The sequence below is a fragment of the Uloborus diversus genome, chromosome 3, assembly GCF_026930045.1.
Source record: "Uloborus diversus isolate 005 chromosome 3, Udiv.v.3.1, whole genome shotgun sequence".
Taxonomy (NCBI): domain Eukaryota; kingdom Metazoa; phylum Arthropoda; class Arachnida; order Araneae; family Uloboridae; genus Uloborus; species Uloborus diversus.
Window position 1 is genome coordinate 108,315,840 of NC_072733.1, and position 27,548 is coordinate 108,343,387.

The 27,548-nt window shown below is 31.4% G+C and overlaps 1 protein-coding gene across 1 annotated transcript in view; it reads right to left on the reverse strand.

Moving 5' to 3' along the window:
• LOC129218886 (BTB/POZ domain-containing protein KCTD9-like) overlaps positions 1–26,196 on the reverse strand; it is a 55,372-nt gene extending 29,176 nt beyond the window's left edge. The window contains exons 1-6 of the mRNA XM_054853207.1: positions 26,079–26,196; positions 25,127–25,248; positions 15,767–15,810; positions 14,687–14,828; positions 14,409–14,605; positions 4,861–4,928 (exon numbers count right to left, since the gene is read on the reverse strand). Of these exons, the coding sequence (XP_054709182.1) occupies positions 4,861–4,928; positions 14,409–14,605; positions 14,687–14,828; positions 15,767–15,810; positions 25,127–25,248; positions 26,079–26,126 (621 nt within the window). The 5' untranslated portion in view covers positions 26,127–26,196. The remainder of the gene's footprint in view (positions 1–4,860; positions 4,929–14,408; positions 14,606–14,686; positions 14,829–15,766; positions 15,811–25,126; positions 25,249–26,078) is intronic.
• Between the last annotated feature and the right edge of the window lie 1,352 nt (positions 26,197–27,548).

Genomic DNA, 27,548 nt, shown 5'->3' on the forward strand with positions numbered 1-27,548 from the left:
CATCACATTTTTGAAAATCATTAAAATGCAGCACATAAGATCTTTTTACATTGTTAACATATTTTAACGGGAATGTTTTTAAAATCTATTTGAGTACAATATTTTGAAAGTTATAAATCTCTATCTTTTGTCCATGCACAGCACAGTGAAATTTAATACTTTACATGTTCATATTTCATCAAATTTTCAATATTTTATTTCAAATTTTAGTATATTGGTTCTCTTGTATGCTGTCAAGTTTTCTGACAGTTTGGTAAGTTTGACGGAGAATTCTGAGTGCTATGAGCCAATATGAAAAAAATTGCTGTTTTTGAAAGAAACGATTATCTTTGCAAATATAAGTGATATTTTCATGAAAATGTAAAATTGAACATAGTAACTAAAGAAAGGTCTGAAAGCCTCAGCGTATACCAGCTATTTACGATGAAGAATGATCAAAAAACTTTTTTCCTTCAATTTGTTGCTGTTTCCCAAAATGCATGGGGATTTAATTTTGATTAAAAAATGGTCTTTATGTGGCACCTTTATGAATACCTTTTATACAAAAAAAATTTATTGAACTACTTCTATTATTGCTTGAGAATTTCTTAAAAGTGTGAATTTTTGCAAATGATGCAGTGTTTTTGTCCACCACTATATATATATATCTCCAGTCAACATAAGGTTTTCAACTTCAAATTAATAGGCTAATCATTCCTTTTCAAAAAGATCAAATCTAACCTTATCAATTTGAAACAAACATGAAATTCTTGCTGAGTAATAATCAAAAAACCACCATTTCAAATATGCTCCTCCATAACACATGATGATGCTTACCGCACCATGATATTGCTACAACTGCAAATGGCACATATACTGCTATCTGTCAGTACCACTTCCAGCACTGTATCCTCACCATAATGCAAACAGAGCTCTCTTCAAATACAGGAGGTAAATGAGCCAGACCCTGGTACCATAAGTGATTATAAAAATTAGTGTTTTAATGTTAAAATATCGAAAGATATTTTTAAATCGACACCAACATTCACTTGAAATTATTGGTTCTCAACAAACGGAAAAAATATATTCATTAATGAATTTTAACAATCGTTTTAGAAAAGTAAAGCATGAGACAAGCTTAATAGTGGATTCAAAAGTTTATATGGCCATTTTTTATGCTGTGGTAAAAACACTTTTCCCAAGTCGGCTTTTTTTAAGTTTTTGCTATTTATAGGGATTTTAGTTTGACTGTAGGCTTTCTTAACAAAGCAATGAATTTTCTTTAAAAAATATGCAGAATAAATAGCATTATGTGTATATTTACTTTTGTATATAATTATACTTAAGGAAATTTAATCCTGGCAAGTCTTCTAGATTTGAAGAATCAAATATCCCCGAGTATACTTTTCAAGAATATTTCAAAGTTGCAGCAAAAGAAGCCACAAAGTGACACTTGTCTCTCACTTGTTACACTTGATTTGGTACATTCAACCATATCAAAAACAATTCATGCACTGCATAGCTTCCTCAAAAAAGCTAGCAACTTTTTAAAGCCATACTTCAAAAAATAATCTCAAAGCTAAAATCTGACAATGACACATAACATCAAAAGCATGCTCAGAATGGATGAGCTGACAGATGGGGATGTAAACCTACCATGGCTGCTTTGTAATGTTGACAGGATTCAAATTGAGTATTATAGTGAGTTTGCGACTCGGGAGAAGAAACTAGTCTCCTGAGGGATCAAGTATCCCTACACTTCCCTATTAGCAACTGACATGACACACACATCTTATCCCACATTTACACACTCAACATATTATACATACCAAGTTACTATATCAGAAATTACTTCTTCTTAGTTCTCAACAACAGACTATGGAGCTATGAATCAGTTTCATCTAAACTTTATATCATTTCTTTAGCCAATTTATTTAAAATTCTTGCTTTTTGGAGCATTTCTTAATAGTTCTTTTTGTGTCTTAGTCTCCAACCTGCTTACACATTTGTGAAACATGAAAATTATTTGACTACAGTTTAAGTAAGGATGTTTTGAACTGTATAAAATGCTGCAGAAGTTTTACGATGCCTTAGCTTATAGGAAGAATGAATATCCGGTTAAAAGGGAAAGAAATGACCTTCATGTTCCATTTTCTCTTCCTTTTTTGAAATTCAATGTCCAGTACCAGAAGTTACGTGTCAAAAAAAGTCATTAGATATCCTTGTTTTTTTTGTTTTTTGTTTTTTTTTTAATGTTATAGGCCACAGATTTCATTTAACATTCTAAGAAATTATTTGAAGAACCAAATTGGTTGTTATGAACAAAAGTAGCTTTAAGAAGAGCTTAAGGTTAATGAATCAAATTAAATCATAGTTGCAAATAATAAAGGAACATTATTTTACTATTGTTAAATTTCACCTTATTTGTATATTTGAAAACAATAAAAACTAGTAAATGTTTAAATTACAAATGCTGAGGTTACTGTACAACCCTGTAGAAAATTTGCTGTTTTAAACTGCTTCTTTAAGTTTGCTCTTTCTAATACCAGTAGTCTATTTACAGGTTCAAAGGTCCCACACAATGGAGCTTTAGGGAAAGAACTACATAAGAAAAACTTTTCATGCTCCTGATTGGATCCCATATAAGACACTTATGTCGTAAGGGGACCTTACAATTCAAACACTTGCAACTTGGTAAATCTAATGAACTGAATAGTTCTCTGAATAAAACCTAAGGGTTACATCTAAGAGGTGGGGTGCGTGAGGAGAAAAGTTTCATCGAATAAGCAAAATGAATTACACTCAAATCTGTTTTTGCGCAGTCTTTTTTTGTCGGAATTTTTTTTTGCGCAGTATGTGAAAATTTCAATCAAATTGGGACTCAATTGACGAAATTATTTTTAAAACGAGCGCGAGATAGTATCCTCAAGTGACGATATAGGCACCCCAATGGATAGTCACTGTGACATCCAAAAATTTCCTTATTCAGGACATTTTGTCCAACTACTCGGCAAAATTATCATAACTTGGTTTACTTTGATTTCGTTTAAAGCTAAAGAATTTCTGGTTATTTTGTAAGTTTTTGGGTTATTTTCTATGTATGACTTTTTTATGTGGTCTCTATCCACAGCATATATTTTTTTTTAACTGTGTTGCGAAAACAACTTTTTAAAGCTACTCATGCAGTTTCAAACAATCTTTTTTAATGCAATTTTTTATGCTGTCCCCATTTACCACATAAAAACAGGTTTGGGTGTAGTTTATTCATTTAATAAGCTAATTTCTTTTGCTTATTCGATTAAAAATCAAATTTTTTAAAGCATGTCTTATGGTTTTCTCTGTTACTTGTTTCATTTTTGCTTACATATTTGTGAACTTTCAAAATATGCCAAATTGGTTTCCTTAACAAAGGTAGCTTTGTGGATCAGTTTATATTTGCTAAGGAGCCATTTCGCAGTATTCTGTCCAAATGTAGAGACCGCAACATCACACTTCTTTTGCCATCTATTTAATTTACTATTTCATTAGCATATTGTTTTATTTTGAGTTTATGTGTTGGTAGGATTAACTCAGAATAAAACTTTGAGCTAATGAAACTGTAAAATAAATAGTTATGGCAAAAAATGTGTCATGCTGCAGACTCTGAATTTGGAACTGTGAAATGGCCCTTTAGCAATATTACATAATCTTTATGCACTTTCCTCAGTGCACATTTCTCTTTTGAAAAAAGCAAGAGTTTTTTTCAAGCAAGTAGTTTTTCTTCAACCTATGAAGAAAAATGTTCCATCCCAAAACTAAGATTATCTTTTTGAATCATTCCTTTAATTATCTTTTCTAATCATCAGCACAATACAAACTCACAGCATTTTTTTAACAGACAATTCTTTGAAACAAACTTAAGTTCTACCTTTAAAACTGTCGTAACAGATTGTATGGACTTTGAAAATTATATTATCTATGGCAGAGGCAAACTGTTCACTTTGGTGTTTCTAATGGAGAAACTGATTAAATTTCATATGTCCTACACTTCTATTTAAAAAGAACACACTGTAGGACTGTCAGGTTTTCTCTTCTTTTCCTCATAGTTTCCACTTTTTCTTTAATCCCTGCTTGGAAAATTGCCTTAGCAGCTCAAATAGACATAATAAGTATCAGGTAGGATTTTTAATTTCTTGGAGAACTAAGATTTTAATTTTACAGCCACTTGACCACCACTTCATTTCAAATTGATGTTTGGGATTTCCTTCAGCATTTCACAAGATACACCCAAACTACGTCAACAACACTTAATTCCCAACAAATTCAAATTCATGACATTACATCACTTTCAAAGCCAACTTCATAATAAAAAGTGCTTAACTGCTTATCTCTGATTAAAATGGTAGAAGCAGGTATCAAGGAGGTAAACAGTAGCAATGTATTAATAGGGTAAACAGTTTTGTCACAGAGAGGTATGAGACAAATGTTCAAGCAAAGACTTCAGATTGTGAACATTCTACAAAGATAAAGTGACAATCCAAAAACTATACTTTTCCATGCTAATCGCTTGGAATATAGTCAAAAAACAATGTACATCAGTCGAAAATTTTCCAAAACTACTTTTTGGCCTATTACCACTAGAGGCAATGCAAGGAACATGAAAAAACCCTGAAGTTAAAACTATTTTTGTATTACAGCCATATCGAATTAACACTTTAATAGTTTACAGTACTAATACTATACAAAAGCAAAATTTGAAACAAATAACACATTAGAAGAATTGTAAAATGATACAAAAAGAAAAAAATAAATAACCAATGAGAAACAAATCACAATAAGTAGAATTAAAATGTTCCTGTACTTATTTCAAAAATCAAGTTAAAATTTCATAAAACTTATAACCTGGACAACTTTTTCCAAGAGCTTCACAAGACTTTCTATGCCAAAAAATCTTGCTTCCTCTAGAACACCTAAAAAGCAATAAAAAAACATTATTTTTTTTCTAGTTTAAATCTAATAAATATTTTAATAATTTTCAGTATGACTAATTCAGCTTAGGGGTCTGTTTAGCTTTTTTTTTTAAAGAGTTATTGTGAATATTTAGCAATAATTTGTGAAAAATATCTAAGAAGGGGGAGATCGCCCCAACAGTATGTTGTACCTTTAACCACAGTACTGTTATTTTTAATCAAATAAAACAGATTAAAATTAAAACTAGAACCTTGAAAACAATTTTAAAAGAATATTAATTACAATAAAATAGAAAGAATTTAATTTAGCTTTAATATTTAAGTTAGGAAAATTTAAATTTTTTAAAGTGGTCAAAGGAACAACACCTTCCCCAAGACTGGCGTGCTAAACACAAAAGATGTATCTGCACTTTTTTGCAAAATTGAGTTAATGTCTCCAGGCAGTTTTTATAACATCTTTTAAATATTCATTTATGAATATGTTTTTTTTTAATTCTGTAAAAGTGGACTCTGAATCAAATGTATGGAGAAGTAAAACTTTAAAAAGCAATTTTTTATTTTCAGCACAGCTGCAGATATGATTTCTGTGCTTAGCACTGCAGCATACAACTTTTCCTTTTGAGACAAAAACTTAAAAGTAAGGTTTTCAGTGGTTTCTAGTACATGAAGGCACAAGAAATAAAAAAATAATAAAAATAATAATTGAATAACTCTATTTGGTTCATTTACTTGAAATATGTACATAAAGTACAACAATAAAGCACTAGAATTCATGAAATTCATAACCTACACACTTTTTACTTATTTAAATTACGAACATTAAAAAAATACGACAATTAAACCAAGCGTCAATGACTGGGTACCCGGGTATCTTTTTGCGACTTTTATCATAATTTTACCCTTTCTAACTAGGTCTTGGTAAAATTGCTTTTGATCCTTGTTATTTACATGAATGTGAACTAAAGAAAGTTGTAACTGTGTTTTCAGAAAGATTTTTGGGGGAAGTTTTTTAGCATTTAAAATTTTATACCTATATCCAATAACCGGTACCCATTACACTGCACATCAAAAAATACCCCTTCAAAATGCTTCTGACATAATTTGTGATGACTGTCATCTGAATAAAAATATGACCACTGTTTTCTCCCATCACTCCCCCTCCCCCTTTCCTGCCCCCTAATTTTATTCTCTTTTCGGCAGTTACATAGCAATTATTTATATTTCATAGGAAAAACAGCATTGTATTCACCATTATTATTAGTCTAAAGTATTAGAGAAGTGTATAGTTACAAAAGCATGAACATTTGTGGCAAGTTGGGACGCTCAAGCAAGACCCCCCCCCCCCCCCGCATCCCGCCCCCAAAAAATCCTCAAATATTTTTTTTTGATAAAGGTTCGTTTTTCAATTTTTTCACTTATTTTGTTGGTGTAAAATCAAAGTATTGGACTCACATCTAATGCCCAAAAAAATTTTCATGCTATAAAAAAATAAAAATTAATAAACACTTGAAAACATTGCATATTACATATACCAGTCACACTGCAGATCTTAGATGCAAAGAAACTTTTTGCATTATTGACGTTTATTCCAATTACATTGACAGATACAGTAAAACCTGTAAAGTTGACCACCTTTGTAAGTTGACCACCTGTCTAAATTGACCGCTTTTGTCAGGAACGGAATTAGTCCTATCTTATATAATGAAGGAAAACCTCTGTAACTTGACCACCTGTCTATCTTGACCACTAATATACACCAGCTTTGGTTTGGAGTATTGTAAAAAACCCTTTGTAAGTTGACCACTTGGCAAAAGCATTAGATTGTACTAAAAGTGTAATCAGTTATGCATCAAATAAGCAACCAAACATTTTTAAAAACACCAATGAATATTTATGTTTCTATCTAAAAACATTGGGTTTATGTTAAGTCCCAGAAAATGCGCCAAACTTCATTAAGAAGTTATTTTGTTGAAAAGTAGATTACTATTGTTACAAATGTACAAGAAAAAAATCAAAGAATTTAAGTCACTTTTGACTTATTATGAATTTTTAGGAATTGTTCATGTCAAGTAAGTAGTTTTTCATAAGCAATGAGACATTTTTTTCTTCGATCGATTTACAGACATTTTGAATTTGTATGATAATTTACGCGTCATTCTGGTAAATAATCTCTAAAAATATTTTCAACCATTTTACTTATTGTCTTAAAGTAATGTTAAACAATGAAATGAAGTTTAAAGTATTCCAATTAGTTAAAAAATGAATGCATGGGGGAAGAAATGACAAAAAAAAAAACAGTTTTTGTTACTACCCTCTATAAGTTGACCACCCGTCTAAGTTGACCACCAAAGTACTGCACCGCAAGTGGTCAACTTACACAGGTTTCACTGTATAATTAAGATTTTAAATGAAATAAAGTATACTCATAATATGGAGTAATATATTTTTAAATTTCAGAGGGTATTACACCCATTGTTTATCATTATTCGATCAAATGCTTCGAAATTATCGAAACATTTGATCAATTGTGTCAACACCAGATTTTGTTTTAATATAAAACAAAATAGTTGTGACTTTTGGTCGCTCCAGAGTTGCTTTTGTTATGATGTGAAGTGGAAAACTATTCATATTACGGCTTTTTTTCTTTTTGTTGATGGACAAACATATTGTTACATCGTCAGTGATACCGAATCAGGGTCTTCGTATCTCTTGATATGTAGACAATAATATTTCAGTTAGAATATATGATCTATCTTTTTTTTTTTGAGTATACCTATGAATGTCAGACGGCATGAGAGCAAAGGTTGAGCAAATGACAGTGAGGATAAAAATTACAGATAATATTTTTCGATGCAACGGGCCACATGTATAAGCTTTGCCAGCCGCATGTGGTCCACAGGCCGTAAGTTGAACATCACTGGTATAAATAAACTAAATCAATATGAAATACTAAAGCGTAAGACCTAATGCATCCAATATTACAATAAAAGTGGAGAAACACATTTTTTTCAAATGAACCATTTAGCATGTAACGTAAATATAAAATGTTGGAAAAACAATAAGCCATTTCGTTTTTTGGTAAAAACAAGCTACACACATTTCCCAAATGAGGGTGGAAGAAAACGTTTCAATGAAACAATTAAATAGAAGAGGTATCAGAAAAAAAAGTATTTTTTTGCTCTAAATCTTCAAAATTCAACTTGAGTACCCAGTTATTGAGAGTAAGGGAAAATTTTGGCCATTGACGCTATGGTTAAGCAATATAATAAAGCGCTAAGCAACTCATCGATCTTCAGCCTGTTTTCAGTTCATAACAAGGACCTTGATTTTTGTCAGAAAAAAAAATATTATTTTCTGGGAAAAAATTAGGCTCAACCTCTTAATTAAAAGTTTATACAGTCCAACCTTGCCATAACAAACCCTCAACTGACCGACTTTGGAGATCGCTATAGCCGAGGGTTTGCTACATCCAATTTTGAAATAACAACAAAAAAAACTCAGAATTCGCTAAGATACTTCAATAATGAACATCTTATTTTAGTTCCATTAGTAATTAGGTCAAATGAAAGGGAATGTATTAATTATCTCGTATTCAATAAAAATTTACCTTTAAAAAAATCTCATAGCATAGAAGAAAGGTAATGTTTTGCAGTTGCCAGCTTTTGGATTTAAAATACATTTTGCTCATTTTAAGTCAACTATTGCAAGCATTTCTTCATCAACTTCAGAAGATGAGTTCACAGTCAAGTTGTTATTGACAAAGGTTTTTTATTTGTTTAGAAAATACTGAAGCTTTCAAAACCAGAAAAGCTACATTGTATATGCTTAAAGTCAAAAATTCTGTCCAATAAAATTTGTTTGAAGTAGGGTTGAATGGGGGAATTGCGAATTGGGGGAGTTATGAACGACATCTATAACTTTAATATTTACAGTAATATTATGAAAAAACAACAAATAGTATAATTTTTAGTTCTTTTTTAATATGCTACTAAATCTTAGAAACAATCATTGAACCACTTGAAAGAAAAAATTACTGAGAAAAGTTTTTTTTTCTTCTAGTACCTCAGATTCATGAGCATTGGATAAATTTCTTAATGAATTTATTTAGTTTTTTATTATTTTTTTGTGGTTCAATTTTATTGTAATAAATGCATAAACCTGCTTCTTTTGAAGTGGCCGAATTGCTCAGGTATTTATTTCTCCTGATTTTCTTAATTTTAGAATTTTATTACAAATTCACAATTGCCCTTTTATTTCACAATTACTACGCACTACAAGTATGCCAGCACAATGAATAACGTGGATGAAGAGGATGGAAAAATCATTGCACAGGGATTCCGTTGAGTTAATAATACAAAAACCGAGTTTGTATGTAAAGAAAATCATGTATTTCCAGTCATTATTTTTGACATTGTTGCTGTTCCAACATTGCCTGTAGAAATGTACAAAAATCCAAGAACTTATATTTTTCATGGATTTGTGGATGTAAATGAACAATAGGGCTATGTTATAAATCTCATTAACAAATGAAACATTTTATATGAGTTTTTTACAAACCAGTGGCAATTTTTTAGACTTTACGTTTGATGTATTTAAAAAAAACTTGTGATTTTTATACTTGTATAAAAAACCAAAGTCTGAGCTCATAATTAAAGTTTGCATTTTCTTTAAATCTATAACATACCGTAAACCGAGGTAACATTGCCCAGTTTTCAAGTTCAGATTAATTTTTTTTGTACTTGCTGAAGAATATTGGAAAAATGAAAATTTTGTGGTTAGGGGGAAGGCAAAAGGAATCGAGATCATGCATTACATTTTTGACTCATGCGATACATTTTTTAAAAATGAAAAACTGGGTGGGCAAAGTCAACCTGCTAAAAGGGGTGACATTGCCCACCTATACTTTTGATATGAAAATGCCTTCAAATATTTTGTTGGACAAGGTCAACTTTATCAAGAGTAAATAAAACCACACTGTCTATTTTTTTAAATATTTATTGAACAAAGGAGTGCTGGAATTGAATATAAACATTGAAATGTACAAAAAAAAAGGGGAAAAAAACTTTGTTTTATAGGAACAACCAGCAATAGTATTACCCATTAATAGTAGCTAAGTACCACCAGCAACAGTATTAGCAAAGGAGATACTTGACTCCACTTCGAAATGTCATAATTTGGAAAGTGGGTCATCACTAAAATCAGTTTCATCAAAGCTCAGGGGGTTTTCGGGTGGAACGGTACGCAAGCATTTATACTGATGATTGAAATAAGAAGATATAGATTCAAGACCTCCACTAGGATCTTGATCGGGATAGATTTTGACATTTATTTTGCGAGAGCTTTTTTTTAGAATGATTTAGAAATGACTTAAACCAATCTTCCTCTGAAAGATTTTTCTTGAACTTCACACACACTCTACCAGCTGGGGACAAGTAATCTTTATCAATGAGTCGTTTTTCCATTGATGACAGAGGCATTTCTTAATCATCGCACATCAAAATGTGTGTTTAATTATTTCATTTTCCTCAGGCACTGATTGGCATGTTTTCCCCCTAGGTTGTTTATGCTTTTGCCTTGAGATTTCTCAAAAGTTATATGGAGAATCCTCTGCTTTTCAGTCAAATTGGCAACCCCAGCTCAACAACATTACAAATTGCCTTGTTGAGCTCAACAATTGTATAAAAGACATATTGGTGGTGCCCCAGTTTTCCTTTACATGTGTGTGGCATTTTGCTAAAATTGATCAAAACAAATAATAAAACATACATATATTAATAGTAATCCGTATTCATTCATAGATTTTCAAGTAAGGATCCATTTTTTTTTGTATGAATCAAGTGCGCAAAGTGACCCCAAATTTCTTGTAAAAGCCGGGGTGAAAATGCCCACAAGAATTATATCTACTGTGTACGGTTTTTAAAAGAAAAATGAAAAAACTACTTCTTCCTTATTATAAAAGCAATAGTAAAATATAACAGTCGATACTTACTGACTCAACACGTGGATATCTCAGATGTAAATTGGAGCACACTAAAATTTCCTTGAATAGCCGTATAGACTACAAAACCACCTGTTTGACTAATAACTTATCAGGAATCATTCTGCCTATTCCTTTGCATTCTACACAAAGCAGAGACAACATTACAAAACCTTAGAGCATCAAAGTGAAATCTTGAAGTACTACTTTTAAAAGGAGAAACTTCGAATTAAAATCGGACAAAGTCACCCTGTTTTGCGGTATGTCATTTTTAATTTGTATTAAACATCTTTTATAATTTTTTTCCTATTATTTCCCACTTGCTATTTTTAATAAATTTGAGAAATTTGTGATGGGTGTTATGCAAGGAGGAATTGTTAACACTAAAAATGAAGGCATCATTTCCAAAGTAGGGTAAAAATGAACATCTTGAATCAGAGGTGGTGAGTGGGGCTTAAAAGTGCGGGGGTAAATTTATTTTTAGGAAGTTGAAGATTATTTTAGGCTATCTTGAGTGACTGGAGGGAGGGAGGGAGGAGGGAGAGGGCTTCCGATGTTCTCTCGTGTAAATGTTTTGGAATTGTAGTTTTAAAAACGCCATTTTCGTAGAGTTTTGTCAACGTTTGGGGAATGGAAAGGAGTTTGTAGGGTTGTCCCCGTAAAGTCTTTTTTAAAAATAAAGTCCAAGTACTAATAATAATAATAATAAAAACGAAGAAGTTTGGACTGACTTTGGTAAGATAATGATAAAGAAGGTTTTTTATTGAAAAAAATCTTAAACTGATGTCTTAAAGACGCAAATTAAAGCCATCATTAGCAAACTTAGAGCAAGGGTTTTAGGATTTGCTCCAAGAAATTTCGCGAAGTTTAAAAACGTTTTTTAAACGTCTTTTAAAACGTTATTTCAGACTTCTCTTTTACCGACTTAAGGAAAGGAAAAACGAAAAGGTTTCGGAGGTTCTCCTAGTATTTTTTTTAATTTATTTTATTTATTTATTTATTTTTTGAACTGATGAAATCCTAAGAATTCAGTTTTGAATTTCCTTTGGGGACTTCAGAAAATAATCTCCGTTTTTTTTTTTTTAAAGTTGGAGTCTTAAAAACGCAGTTTTACGCTATCTTGTGGGATTCTTTTCCTGCATTTTTTCCCTCAAAATGGAGTCTTTATAATGTAAATTTAGGTCAGCTTTGAATTTAAAGGAAGGAGAGAGTGCGCTCTGAGATTTTGTCCCGGAAAATTTTCAAAATTGAAGTTTAAACACTAAAATTTTAAACAATATTTGGTGACATTTAGGTTATCTCACCCAGAATAGTTTGAAATTAAAATCTTAAAGGTTGAGGTAATCTTTGATGATGAAAAAAGAGTGGGGGCAGTCGCCCCCCTTGCCCCCATGAATCTCTGCCATTGTCTTGAATAGAGCTTTATTCACATCTACCACAATTCTATAATAAATTCTAAATGGCATTTCTGATGCCATTCACCATTTGCCCCAAAAACCATTTGATTTACAAATCCGTTCAGGGAAACTGTGAATGCCTCATAAAATTTTTATTTTTGTAAAGAATTTGTGGTGCAGTGAGGGGGGGGGGAATCTGTTCCCACTCCCTGAAGTTGCTCTTAGTGCTTGCCAAACTTGGAAAGTAGATTAGCCGTTAGTTTAAGTTGCCTAAGGCTGTATTATAATATTTGAAATTAAACTTAGCATTTTCAAAATTTAAAATACCAAAATATAAACTAGAAATCAAAAAGAACAAAAAAAAAATCCTACTTGAAATTTTTAAACGGAAACATCTTTACTATTTCAAGAAATAATAACATTTATAAGTAGATACATAGGACAACACAGTGTGAATGCATTTTGATCTTACTTATAATTCAGATACTTATTTATTTATAATTTAGCGAGACATTTCAATGCTTAAAAAAACTATCAGCAGCTGAAAAACTTTGAAAGCAGAGAAAAAAAATTCCAAATGTATAAAAAGCAAAATGACATATGTAGAAAGAAAAACAATTCAATGAAGGTACAATTAAAAAAAAAAAAAGAAGAAGCAAGTTCACTGTGAAAGAAAACAAAAAAGTGAATTGCTTACAACTTAATTTAAAATTTTTACTCTCAAGTTCTGTTGAAATGATCTGATTAGGTTTAAATGAGCCTCTGGTTTTGTTTTGAAAAAACAGAAATTATTCCTTCTTGGAGGTTTTCTGGCCTCAAATGTGTACTTGTTCATATAAAAACTGTTGAGGATATATTGTTTTCAGATTTTTAAATTGCCTAAACATTATTTCAGGGCAATTCTTGTTAGGTATATTTGCAGGTGAATGCTTAGAAAGAAAAAATATTCTTATTTTTAAATATATAAACCCCCAAAGCAGAATACTTTACGATGTTCTGCGACGTAAAATCATTTGACCAAAATTGTTCTGCAAGTACTTCAAGCATTGTACGCGAAAAAATGTGACATTTTCCACAAATTGCGTGCCAAAAATCAAAATCGTTTCATATAGGATTTTTTTTTTTTAACTGGACTGTTGCTATTTATTTCTGTGGAAATGAGATATTTCCGGAAACTTCACAGCTTTCAACCAAATGACTAATTAAAGAGCACTGAATTTGTAAAATTAGTTGATCATGAAAACTATAAATTAAAAAAAAAACTTTAACAAGGTGTCAAACCTAAACCGATTGAGATTCTCCAAAAATAATTTATATGCTTTCTAAAATGCATAGAAAGAGCAAAGATACAAAATTTATAAAAATCTGAACCTCGGTATCAAACCACATTTTTTTGGTTAATTTTGCGTGGCATGAAAGAGTAATTAAAATAATGTTACTAAATAAAGAAATTACTGAAATAATAAATAAAATGAGTAGAGTTTTGGTTGCATATAATAAAACACTTCAAAACTTTCTAAATATTTGAAATATTTTCTGGATGCAAAAGGGATTGAAATCTTAAATGTGACACGCAATTTCTGGCGATGGACGTGTTTCAATGTTGGCATGTTTCGAAAACATACGTGTGTGGCGGAAAATGCGGTGGATGAAGATCGATTGTGAAAGTCCTGCAAAGGACTTATCGAATTCAACATCGCGAGCTTTCCGCCAAATTATCGTAATTTGCAAGAATTTTACATTTACTTCTAATTTTAAGAATTATTCAGCATTTCTGCAAAATTCGATCTTGAGTTGGAAGATACTTGTAGAAAATCTGCAGTTTCTACATATTTTCTCCACCGCAGTTTCTGCACATTTTCTGCACCGCAATTTCTGCAGAAATTTGCAGAATTTCTGCAGAAAATTTGTCAGTTTTCCTCTCACATTTGAACAGAATTGTTCTGCAGCTCAGGCATCTGTTCTGCGACGTACGTCGCAAATTTAGTAGTATTCTGCTTTGGGGATATAAACCATTCAGTAAACTTACATAAATAAAACATTCATGTGAAGGATTTTACATAATGCAGCTTCCTATGATATTCAAGCATGTAAGTAATTGCATACCTTGTGGGTTGCTTGATTTATCTAAGATTAATTGTCCATGCCTTAAATAATTTAATATCGGTTCAAAATAACTTGGGCTGCGGTCAATCAAAAATGCTCCATGTTCATCAACAGAGCTTGGACGCAAAACAGAACTTTCTTCAGACGCAATCATACAGGCTAACATAGAGTTGGGTTCTTTGGTAATTAGAGTACTCCTGTTTTAAAAAAAGAAAAGAAAATGTAAAAACATTTTATGTTACAATGAAAATTTACAATTTTTAAAAGTTTTATTTTACCTTGTAGTAGCAAAACGTTTGCCTCCAACATTTAAAAGCACCCATTCTGAATTCTTAAATGAAGAACTTGGTTGAGTTGTACAACAACAACTTTCTTTGATTGATATTGCACTTCCATCTACATTTTTTGATTGGCTAGAAGCTAAAATATATTGTGTTTTACTTATTAAATTTGGCTTTTAAATCACTATCTCCACAAAACACAATATTTACGTACACAGCCATTAGCATGTATGTACAATTTTTGTTTCCTTTCTGTGGAAAAAAAAAGCCTTGCATTTTGTTTTGCATTTTTTTACTCTTTGTTAACTTTAAAGAATGAAAAACATAATAAAAACAAAAGATGCTGATTTTTACAATACATTTTCAAACCTGGCTTTTTTTTTTCTTTTTGCGTGAGTGTGTGCACGTGAAGAAAATGAACCTTGCATAAAAACAAAGAATAAAAATATTTTCTTTTCAAAGAAAGAGACTAAATATTTTTTTTCTAAACAACAACACCATAGAAATTTGATTCATGAATTTTAAACTACTAATTAATTACATGATGTAACTTTCTGATAATAGTGCTGAAGTCAAGATAATTTTCACATAAATTTTCTTTTCCGCAACAAGGTAATCAAGTTAATGTCATGAGCAGCTGGAGAATAAATTTAGATAGTGGTATTTTTAAAGCCGTAAAAGTCATGAATAATGTTTGTCATTTTTTATTTATCATTTATTTACTTAATTTATTTATTTACCACTATTTTTAACAGTTTATATGCTAGAGCCTAAATTCTATTAACATATAATATGATACGTTAAAACATTGCTGTAAGTTTCTGCTAATTAAATTGAACAATTTCTTACCCTTGAAATTTATATTTGTGAGCAATATATCGGCTGCAAGAGTTACATTTTCAGTACACGTTCTGTTTTTTGTTAGAAGAAATCTCGACGTCTTAATTTGAGAGCAACATTAATTTTTGATTAAAAAAAAACAGGATATGATCTATTTAACTATGAGTAGATTTTCCATTTCCATTACAAGTTAATTTTTTAAAAAAATAAATTTTGATAGGGAAAAAGCTTACTTGCCTAAAAAGGCTTCACCAGCAGATACATACAAAGTTTCATCATCCCTGTTCAGAAAATAAAACAACAGGATCAATATAGAAACATGAAGACAAATTGCTAACATACATATTCCATTCAAATAATACGAAATTATCCAACAAAACAATTTAGAAAACAATGACCTTTCACTTAACATCCACTTTTTATGCATTTTTATTCATACAACGATTTTCTATAGCCACAACTAGGAATGCAGAAAAAAATTTACTCACACTGGGATTTACTCACAGTTAAAAAATGTTCAACCAAAATAGATCAAATAATTGAGGGGCTAATAAGGGGAAAACAAAAAGTCACAAAAAAGTAAATTTTACAGTGGAAGCAATAAATGACAGGCCAAGTATTGTGAACTACATGCAAGTGCCATCATCATCCATCGCTTGTAGAAACTAAATCATTTTGCTGATTGAGTTGCTGTTTATTTATTTATTTATTTGAACAAAAAAAAATATATTGCATCATTTTTATTTTACAAAAATTCCATGGATGAGGTGCACAAGGAAAGCAGAAAAAAATTTATATACAGTAAACTTTTGTTAGATCTCTTCTCATTATATCACACTTTTCCTTTGTTTTCTGTAAAATAATATTTATAAAAAAATGTTGCCATATGTTTGACACATGACAGAAACCAATATATTTCCCAGAAAAAACTATTTTCTTCTTGCTTCAATGAAAAAACTTATGTATGTGTTCTAAATTCGTTACAGTTCAAGCTGAAATTTTCAACTCATGTTCCAAAAAAAAAAAACTTTTTTTTTTTTAAGGTTTTTAAAAGATCAACTGGAAGCCTATCTTTCCTCTTGTCTTTATTAAGAACATTGTCTGAAAACTACAATAATGTGTTGTAGGTGCACATCATTAATTTGTACGTTAACCAAGTTGTTACTTTTATGACCTCTGTCATATTGCATTTTCAGACATATCATGCGTTACTGATGTCTCCTGACAAGTGCAATATAGCAAGGGATTACTATGGTCAGCTGAGTACAAGAAAACTGGAAAATTTGGAAAAATAGAATGCTTCCCATTTGCTGAAAACTTTGTTCGAAAAAAGACATAAATAACTTCTAATTAAAAAAAATTTTGAAATGATAGTTTAATAGCATTTAAATGAAATCTTTGCATTATCAAAAAAATGATGAAAAAACATTAACTTGTTGAGTTTTCCTTGAAACAGTTTGAAAAGTACCAATTTGTAGCATTTAATCCGTTATTAAGCTATCTATTAAGTTTTAAAAAATAGTTAGTGGTTAGAAGTGGTGCGCTACAAATACCGATGCTACTCTAGTAGCCAAATTTTTTAGTAGTTTGTAGTATAGTGCAAGAAATTAAGTAAAATTTTGCAAAAAAAAAAAAAGCTGTGTTATTGAATAAAAATACTGGATGCACAAAATTAATGGGAGAGAATGGCATAAAAAGAAATAGTATAGTACATATAGTGTACAATAATAAAATGCAGCACTACTGTACAGTAGTGTGGGTCGAAAAAATACTTTTTGTAAATTTCGATGATGGGTGCCATTGGTAGAGCAAAGTGCACATAAAAATTTGATTTTTTTCTGACAATTTCTTTATCTGCCGCAATTGGGTTGAAGTTTCGAAAAAATGCTCTTTTTCATGTTTTTAGCCAAAATTAGTAAAAATGGTCTTTTTATTTTCAATGATGCATTGCGTGGAAAAGGTGCCATTGGTGGCACTTAACTCCCATAAAAATCTTGGGGTGCATGGTACAGCTCTTTCCTTTGCCACAAATGAGTAGAAGTTTTCGTGATTTTCGTTTTTTTTTTAAACGTTTTCAATAAAAATTCTCATATAGTAAAAATTTTGTTTTCGCCATATTTCTCCATTTCGCCATAATTATATAGTTTTATCACATGTGATGCATTTTTAGATGCTTGGTGTGTTATAAAGTAACTACTTATCGTGTATAAATTTTTAAATTAATAATATGCTGTTAGAAAACTTAATGCAACTCTCTGTTTGATTAGCGTTCAAAAGCAACAAGAGTAACGCAGAATTCGTTCTTAATCACTCTTAATTTTTAAAATAAGAACAAAGTTATTATCTCTTAACTAAAAACAGTCGCGTGAAACGGCACTCCTGTAAGAACATGAATAGAAAAAGAAAAAACAGCGGTGTCATTGTAGGTGTTTGAAAAAAAGGAAATAAAGAACTGCAACATTTGGTGCACATTTCTAACACAGGGCTGCCAACCTATATAGGTTAGAAATGTGTAGTAAGAAGGAAAAAAATGTGTAGTTTTAAGTGTTAATGTGTAGTTTTCTGGTACGGTTCAATTTCCTCCCCTTAACCCTCTACAACACATGGGAGGGGGGGGGGAGTTATGTTTAAAACAGAGTATATTAAGTAAAAATACTACATAAAACAATTTCAGAAAAATAAGATCTTTTTTTTAACTATTAATAGCAAAATAATACTATTCTGCAGGGTAAGGTTTTTAATTATGAATCAAGCTGAAACTCAGGTAAAAAGCAGCAAATTCTAAAAAAAAATTGCAAACAGAAGTCTATTAGAAATGTACTTGAACTTTTGATCGGAACTTTTTTTAGAGTTTTCACCCGACTTTGCAGAAAACAACGACAGCAAAAAAAATGAAAGCGTTCTTCACCACGTGATAAACAAGCGATAATCGATTTCTAACTAAAGAGAGAAAAGCATCCGAGTCTACAATCCAATCAGAATCAAGAATACGCCTGCGCGCGCATTCTCACGAAGCGAATAATTTTCCGATCACGAGCAACTCTCTCTTCTCGGATGACGTCATCGACGCGCCACGGAGAGAGGGAGAGAGGCTATCGTTTAACTTTCACCTCTGGGTGATCGGAGGATCGTAGCCTCGTTTGCTTGGCTGACTTCTTGGCCTCCGCGGCAAGCATTTGCAAATTTTTTCTTCAAAAAGAAAAACTCGTTCGATTACCTCGAATGCGTATTTTTTGCGTTGATATGCGTATTGCGTAGTGAGCTAGATAAATGCGTAGTTACTACGCCAAATGCGTAGTAGTTGACAGCCCTGCTAACACAAATGCACTCCCGGTCTGACACCTAATAAATAAAATAGAGAAAGTACTGAACATAAGAACTTTCCGGCCCAATCAAACATAAGCTGATGCATGCGAAAACCTACTTATGCTATCATTCTACACAGTCCAGTCACATTAATGTGGCCATCTGTCAAAATCCAAAATAAACCACCTTTCGCAGAGCGGACTGCTGCGAGACGTGCAGGAAGAGAGTCACTTAGGTCCCTGAAGGTGTTCTCTGGGATGTTGAGCCATGTTGACTCTAATGCCGTGGCCAGCTGCGCTAGATTACGCGGTTGAGGATCCATGGCACGAACAACTTGATCGAGATGGTCCCACAGATGCTCGATTGGGCTTAAGTCAGGTGAGTTTGCTGGCCAGGGGAGGACGGTAAACTCATCCTGGTGCACTTCGAACCACGCACGTACACTGGCAGCTGTATGGCACCTCGCATTGTCCTGCTGGAACTTTGCTCTACTAATGGCACCTTTTCCGCACTACCCATCATCGAAATTAAAAAAAAGTATTTTTTCGACGCTCCCTACTGTACAGTAGATACAGTAATTATAGTCAATGCACTTTTTTTGTTTAAGCATATTGAAAATCTTTAAATTTCTTTAGTTGTCAGAAACTTTATATTTTTTCTTCCATTTTCAAACTTTAGATAAACAGCCTGCTTGTGTGAAATTATGTTAGATCAACGTCATATTTCGAATGAAAAAGATGGCGGATCGGCAATTTGTGAATTAACAAACAAATGTTTCAACTAGTACAGTGCGGGGAACTTCCGCTTTCAGTGTTGCTAAAGGGAAAGTCCATTCATGAAACTAATATTTAGTACCTAATAAAGAAGATAATACTTAAGTCTTGCAATTCCCCACGGAATATTTTCCTGTTGCGGGGTGAGGAATTCGTGTTAGCTCCAAACTTCATTGTTCGAAAAAAAGCTAGCTATTTAGCCATTTTGTGTAAGTCAAATTGCATTGTAGCATGAGTCCACTGTAGCTTAAAATTGTACAATGAAGTAAAGTAAGCATTCTTAGTTCGGTTTCATATTTTGGATATTTATTAATATTTGATTTTAAATACTAGTACCGTTCGGGAAATTTTTCCTATTTCTTTATTATTTCTTTTTTACTGATTGAGTGTTGATATACCAACAAAATAAAAGTTAATTATTAAATCTTGTAAGATTTTGAGGTCATTCGGCAAGATTGAAAAAAGCTTTTATTTCATTTTATCACTGTCGTAAGAAAGGAGATGGTGCCTAGGTCCGGACTCCTAGCTTGAAGCTCAAAATAAATTAATTAGTTCCAATAAAATATAAGTTCCTATATAAGTATAAGTTCCCCCATAAAATTAACTCTTATAATGAAAATTAAAGTTTTTCTCTTTTGTTTAAAAAAGACATTTTTCATCATTTAAATCAATTTTATGTATATGTATGTTTATATAAAATTTAAATCAAATTACGACTGCATTTATTTACATTTTCAAGTAGCCACTTCTTGAATGAAATATTCAATCAGGAAAGGATAAATTTGAAGGTTGAATTAAAGAATTAAATCAACTTTTTAAATCTGTTCTCACAGCGAATATTTGTAAAAAGTATTTGGAATAACAACTTGGTTTAGTAAAGGAAAGAAAGAATAAATAATTCTTAGTACTGTGTTCCATGTTCAAATGAGTTAATTTATTTAAAACCTTTTTTCGTTCAATCCCCAAACGGTGTGCATGTGTATGCTTTTCATTTATTTAATTTTAAAAAGTAGCAAAGTGGTGACTACTTTTCAAAGTAGTTTGTAGTTGATACATTTTGAAAAATGTAGTTGTAGTTCACTACAAAAAACGGTAGTTTTTCTGACCACTAAGTAGAGTTTTGTAAAAGGTGTCCCCAATATACTCAGTCTTCCATTACTTAAAAGGCATGTAATTAAGTGAGAGAGAGAAAATCAACCTTTAATACATTGTACAGTAGAACCTCTGTCAATCGTTTTTCAAAATGTGTATGAATGTCAAACCAGGAATAGAACAATATTTACGCATATGCATTTAAACTGTCAAATATTCTGAAAATTTTTAAGTGGAATATTACTGGTGAAATGAAGTATATGCAGAAAAGAGAAAGTTATACAACAAAATACTCTGGAAAGTAAAAGATTGCAGCGCAAATAGGTTGTGTTTTGTTTTTTTTAAACATTTTTAAAACTGTGAAATATGATTTTTAGATAAAAAGGAATTTGCAGCACAGATACCAGACATTGTTACAATAAATGCTCATGATTTTTTTCACAGCATACTAAAGAATAATTTGTTTGTTCTAAACTGTGAAAGAATAAATCAAAGTATTAGAAAATTAAGTCTTACTCATTGAAAAAAAAGAAAAACCAATTTTCTGCCAGGTTTTCATCCATATTTTAAACTAAAAAGCAAATTTGTGTGCAAAAAAGTCTGAACAGTTTTTAAAGGCTGGATTATTCATAAATTTGGAGAAAAAATATTGCTGGATTTTTTACCTGAAGAGAAAAATTTTACCATGATGAATACCAGAAGACTTTTTGAAGTATGTTACATACAAGTCAGGCCTGTGATTTAGCAATCAGACTGGCTCAATAGACCCCCAGACTTTAAAAACAGAATGTAATTGGGTGTTTTGCATATATTTTGGTGTATTTTTTCAATAAATGCATTAAATATATACCTTTTGCCTTCTCCATCCCCTCCCGGGAAAATTTTGAAATGGCGGGCTTCATGCAGGTTTCATTAATGTTGGCCAAAAATAATTTGGGAAAAGAGTAAAATCAATGCAGGAAAGAAATGAATGCGATAATGATAGATCAGCATTTCACTGAATGGAAGTCCATGGGAAGATTTGTAAGTTGAGATATTTTATGCAAATAATCAGGGGCCGAACAAAATATTTCGAATTAGTCAGTATATTAGCCAAATTTTAAAAGTAGTAGCCAAGACTAACTTTAACTAACTTTAATGCAGTTCAGTAAAAATATTTAATTGAAGTATAACTTTATAGAATACTAGCCGCCTGCGGCGACCAGCTAGTTCGCCTTCTTACGCCAGTCGCCTTTCTGTGCAAGCAGCCACCTACGGCGGCTGTTTGGCTAACTTGTCATTTACCTTTTTACTTCAAGTTTGCCGCCTTCGGCGGCTGTTTAAACAAATTTGGCAGCAGTATTAATCAATCCATCTCTTTTTTTGTGCCATTCACATTTTTACGCCATCTACCTTTACGATCTATCTCTAAATTTTCTTATGCATCTCTATTTATTTTAACCTCCCCGTCCATTTCCTAATAAAACCGAAGATCACTCAAAAAACCACTTTTTTTATTTAAGTAGAGCAAAAAAAAAAAAAAAGCTCAAATTCCCCGTAGTGTGCAATAAGTGGGGTTTGACAAAGAAAAAAAAATCTCGCTTTTTTTATTGAATTAAATGCGCACAACTATGAAATGTAACGTAATATTGAAACAGCAAAACGTCCAGCTTGGGGGGGGGGGTTCGGGGGAGGGGAGATGGAAAATGAAATAAATGCATTCCCTAAATTAAACAAAAAAAAAACGAAAGAAAAAAAGCAAGCGCTGCCGGAGAAACACGTGGTCATCACGTCATAAAATGTAGAAGTAAGCTATATAGTAAAAAAAAAAAAAACAGATTAACATTGTTTGCGATTAAGATTCCGTCGTAAATATCGAATCGAAATCCAAGTAGTGACGTCAGAGGCATAGAAGATTGAAAAATGCTTTTTTCGACCGATGCGTAGCAAGATATGATGTGTTCAGCATTAAAAAAATTGTTTAAAAAAAAACTATTGCGTATTTTTAAGAACTTTTTTCTTCTGAAGAGGGCGCAATGTTCTTACTATTACCAACTTAAATTTTAGAAATGAGGCTTTGATACTTCTCGCAGGATGATATTAGAAATATGTAAAACCCAAAAAAAGATGCAAATTGAAGTTTTTTTCAAAAATTCATAAAAAATACAAAAATTGCTCTATCTTCAAAATTTTTTCATTCATCATATTTGAAATTAAATTTCCTACACTATAATACAAAAAATATTCGTGTGGTGCAATTGGTTCGGGGTCTGTGAGGTAAAAAGTGCAAAAAAACACATAAAACATTAAATAACTCTTTTTCCAATTAAAATATCAAAAATCGAAGCCCGAGGTGCACATCTTCGGCAAAAACAGCACCTGTATACCAAATTTCATCTTTCTAGGCCTTACCGTTTTCCCGGGAAGCGCGCCACACACACAAACATCTTATTTTATTATATGTATAGATTAAATGCAGTTACTTATATTTTTAAGATGCAGCATTAAGATAAATAAGAAACTTTTTCACTGTAATTTATTTTCGCTCTTTGGAATTTTCGATAATCTTTTAATGATCAAGATTTTTTTTGTTGGTAGAAATTTTAAAGAACTTTCGGTACAGATGTGATATACCCCCCCCCCCCCCCCACTATTTGGCAACATCCGATTTTTTACACAAAAATTTAAATATTTTTCTCGCCAGTAAGGCAATAACTGTTTAAGCATGGCATCCCTGGCTAAATTAACCTGTGTTTGGCGGCCCAAAGGCAATCTTAGATCTGTTCAAAGTTGTTTACTTGTTAGCAGTCCACGTTGGATAGACTCTTGTTCTTTCGTTCAATATACCTCATAGGAAAGCTTATTTTGTGTTGGTTTAGATTCAGTAGTTGTGTTTTGATGAATAAATATTAGAAAATGCCAGTTTCTTTAAAATTGACCATTAATTAAGAGTAAAATCCAACTTGGAGTGTGTCTCGGTAAGGCGCATTGTTTCATACATTGTGTTTCAGACTGAGTGTGAGGATTTATACAATAAAAACGTAAGTTTTTATTTTAGAATTCAAAAAAAAAAACTCTCACTTCCGAATTCTTTATGTTTTTACAAAATCTTGCGGGTTTCTTGTAGTTTTTAACTTTATATTTACTGCATGTAAATTTATTTTACAAAAAAAAAAGTACAGTTATTTAATTCTAAAAGTTAATTCTTATGAATGCCAGAACTATTCAAGCATTCTGTAAACGTGCCTTTTTTAGGTACTGAATTTTTGAAAAATAAGTTGTCTCTAGCATTTTATAAAAATATGAAGGTGTTATTTTATGTAAAATATGTAGTAGAATTTTTAGTAGATATTTTGAACGCATTTTTGGATAGCAAACTAATGTATGATATTTTTTTATTGTTTATATTTGGATGTTCTTTCGAGACATTTTTACTTTTCATTAAAATTTGAATAACTAAGCATTTTTTTGGCTGAAATAGTTACATTTTGGGGATGTTTTCCGCTTTAAACATTGCATATTGAATCACTTTGCTCTTTTTTAGTAAAGTGCGATAAAAGTTTTTGTTCGATGAAATGAATGTTGGAAAATAGCTTTAATTTCTATTGGTACATATTTCTTTGGTGAGCTGTGACAATAATTTGTTAATTTGAGCATTTTAAATACCTTCTAGTAATTTTTCTTTGTGTAAAAAAACTTTGCAGTTTCTGGAATTTTTAAAGCAAATATTCACAAAGTTTTTTGCTGTGGTTTTATGTTGTTTTTATATATATTGTGATCTGAAGTGCTTTGATCATGTGTTCTTATCTGAATTTTTCCTGTTGGCGACAAAAAAGCATTGCTAAGAAAGATGTATGACATATGTTATCATACATCATTTTCTTGGCGACGCTTTCTTGGCGCCAACAGGAAAAAGTTGCCATGGGTGGGGTATATGACATTAGTTCCAAACTTTTCGTTCGCCAGTAAATTTGCAGCATCAAAGTTTTTCCGTAGAATTTATGATTTAATCACAGTTGGCACATTGGCGAATGCTTAGAGCAGTCTCTAAATATTTTATCCATATATGGTAGAGATAAGGCATGTAGAAAAAAAAAAATATCTGATATTTTTCTATACATGATATTTGTTATCAAGAAATTTTGAAAACTTTGCTCTGTTGAACTATTCACAGAACAGAGAGAGTAATAAAATACAAGCCAGAAGATAACTATGACTAAATTATAATCATCTAAGGAAATTATAAGATATTTAAGGTTAGAAAACTTTATAGGAAAGCGAAACTATTTTGTAGCAAAAGAGAAGACAAAATTCAGAAAATTTTCTATTTAATCCTTCGGAACAATAGTTTTCAATCTTGTATGACCAAGTACAGGAATTATAAGCATAATTATCATACAGCATGATTTAATTTTAAATCTCTTTGAAATTATAAGATATACAATACCTTATAAGACTTATGTCATCCACTTCTCCTCCTTGACTTGTGAAAAGTTTTTTTGCTTCAAAACCTAGTTTACTTCCAGCAGAAATAAGGAGATCCTTGAGCGAATCAGTGACACAAATCAGCTAAAAATATGAAAATGTTTCATGAAAAAGTAAATGAATCTTAATTCTAACTGAATATTTTTTAATATATTGAAATATTTTGTATTGGAAATTGATGATAATTTAATAGGTATATTAGAAACAAGTGTAATTGAATCGTAGTTTCTAACATGTTGAATTATCATAATTACAAAGGTTCCAAATGCATTGCATTATAATGCAATAAAAAAGTATATCACTAAAACATTTATGTTTTCCAACAAAATAACCACAACCAAAGATAAAATAACAATGCATGAAAGTACATGTATGATAATTGATGTAAAAATATTCTTTAAACGAGAAGAAAGCAATATTTTTATTTGTTACTGCTTTGTTATTCAATTTCAATCAAGTATTTTTAGTTACCGAAAAAAGTGGACAAAATGGTACTTTGTCCAGAGTGGGTTTCTTTTTTCGGTGGAAAAAAACGGACTCAGGTGGAAGACCTTTGCATTATTACAAGCAGGCTTTAATTTGCACATTAGCTCAGCAACAGCACTTCTTTTCAGTTTCACATGAATTTTTCTGTACTGAATGGGATTCAGAGTATTTATGCATTAAAATAATTTCTGAAGACTATTAGTGGTCCTGCACTTTCGTTAGAAACTAAGCTCCAAAAGGAATCGATGCAATACTATAAACTAAGCACATTATTATAATGCTTTTTTCAATAGTAACACCAATAGCATGACATTCAAGTTACTATTATTTGAGTTTGTAAACAGAAGTTATTGGAGAGCGAGAATATTACGAGAAATGTTTAAAAAGAAAATTCCGCTAAAATGTCCAACGTATTATATTTTGCGTACCTTTCCCTCAATATTAGTACCATTTTTAAAGATAACAGCACGTTTCATAATTGAATGAAATTTCACTTCGATTGTTGTGCACAAAACACAAAACTATAGTAAGCAAGGCAAGGCGGACATTAATTACAGCAAAATCCTGGCGATTTTTACAGGGAAATTTACGGCAACCTTGACATTTGGCAACGCAATGGTTTGGCGCGCGAACAAACGGTAGATACACGAGGGGGCCTGGGGATTTAGGTGATTGTGAGGTACGTTTTCATGATTAGTTTGAATTTATGTTTCACAAAAACACAAATTAACTCTTGAAATTAGTAATGTTGCAAGTTTCATTTGTTATTTCAACGAATATTTATTCAAAAACTGCCTAATGTCTTGCAAAATGGTTTCGCTCGATCTTACATGTCATAAATGTGATTTGATGTCAATAACATGTTACAATGTATTTAAATATAAGCTATTGAGATGAAATGATTAATTTATGTATTTCTCTTTCTTCAAAGTGATCTCGTAATGGTTTGGCGCTCGTGAACATGAGAAAAAAGAGGATTTTGCTTTGATTCATAAAGGAAACAAACAATGGTACAATTTTATTCATATTTTAATTAAAGCATAAGTAAACTTAGATAACGGCTTGTAATTCAGAGTAGATTTCATATTAAATCAACTAATTTCTAAAGAAATGCATCTTAATAGTATCTTACAAAACGGTTTCGCTCAATGATGAACGTCGTTATGGATATGAAGTAAATAAGGATTTGATTTCAATAATTTCTTGCTATGGACTTAATAGTTTGCTCGTTAGACGAAATGTGATTTCTCTGTTAACTAATAACAATTTCTGCAATAGTTATTATGTTTAGCTTCCTATATAGTGTATCTGTTTCATTTGAGTAAAATTGCAAAGTTACAGACAGGAGCAAAATATGGTATTTCAGGGGTCTGGCCAGAGCAAATTTGGGTCCGTTAACGGACCCTTCACAAAAATCCGATCAACCAAAACGGACCTTTCACAAAAATCCAATCAACCAAAACGGACCTTTCACAAAATCCCGATCAACCAAAACGGACCCTTCACAAAATTCTGATAAACAAAAACGGATCTTTCACAAATTGTTTATTGAAAGAGCAAATCTCAGATTAAAATAATACAGAATATTTCCTGTATAAAAACGATAATGGTTGGAACCTTTTTTAAAGTTAAATTAGAGGAATCAACTTATACAAAATCAGCTAATTTCGCAAAAGAAAAAAAAATCGGCACTCTTGTGATGCTCCTGCAAGCCATAAATAATTACTACGGCCAAATAAATATAATGCCTGTAGTTGGTTTCTTTGAAAGAAATTAACAGCTGAAAGTCAGTTTGGTTTATAATTTTGCTTGTTTGCTTTATGCAGCGGTGTTGTTGTAAACTTCTTTGAAAAAGCGTCAACATTCTCTGAATAGGCGTAGTAAGCACTTTTCTCCCC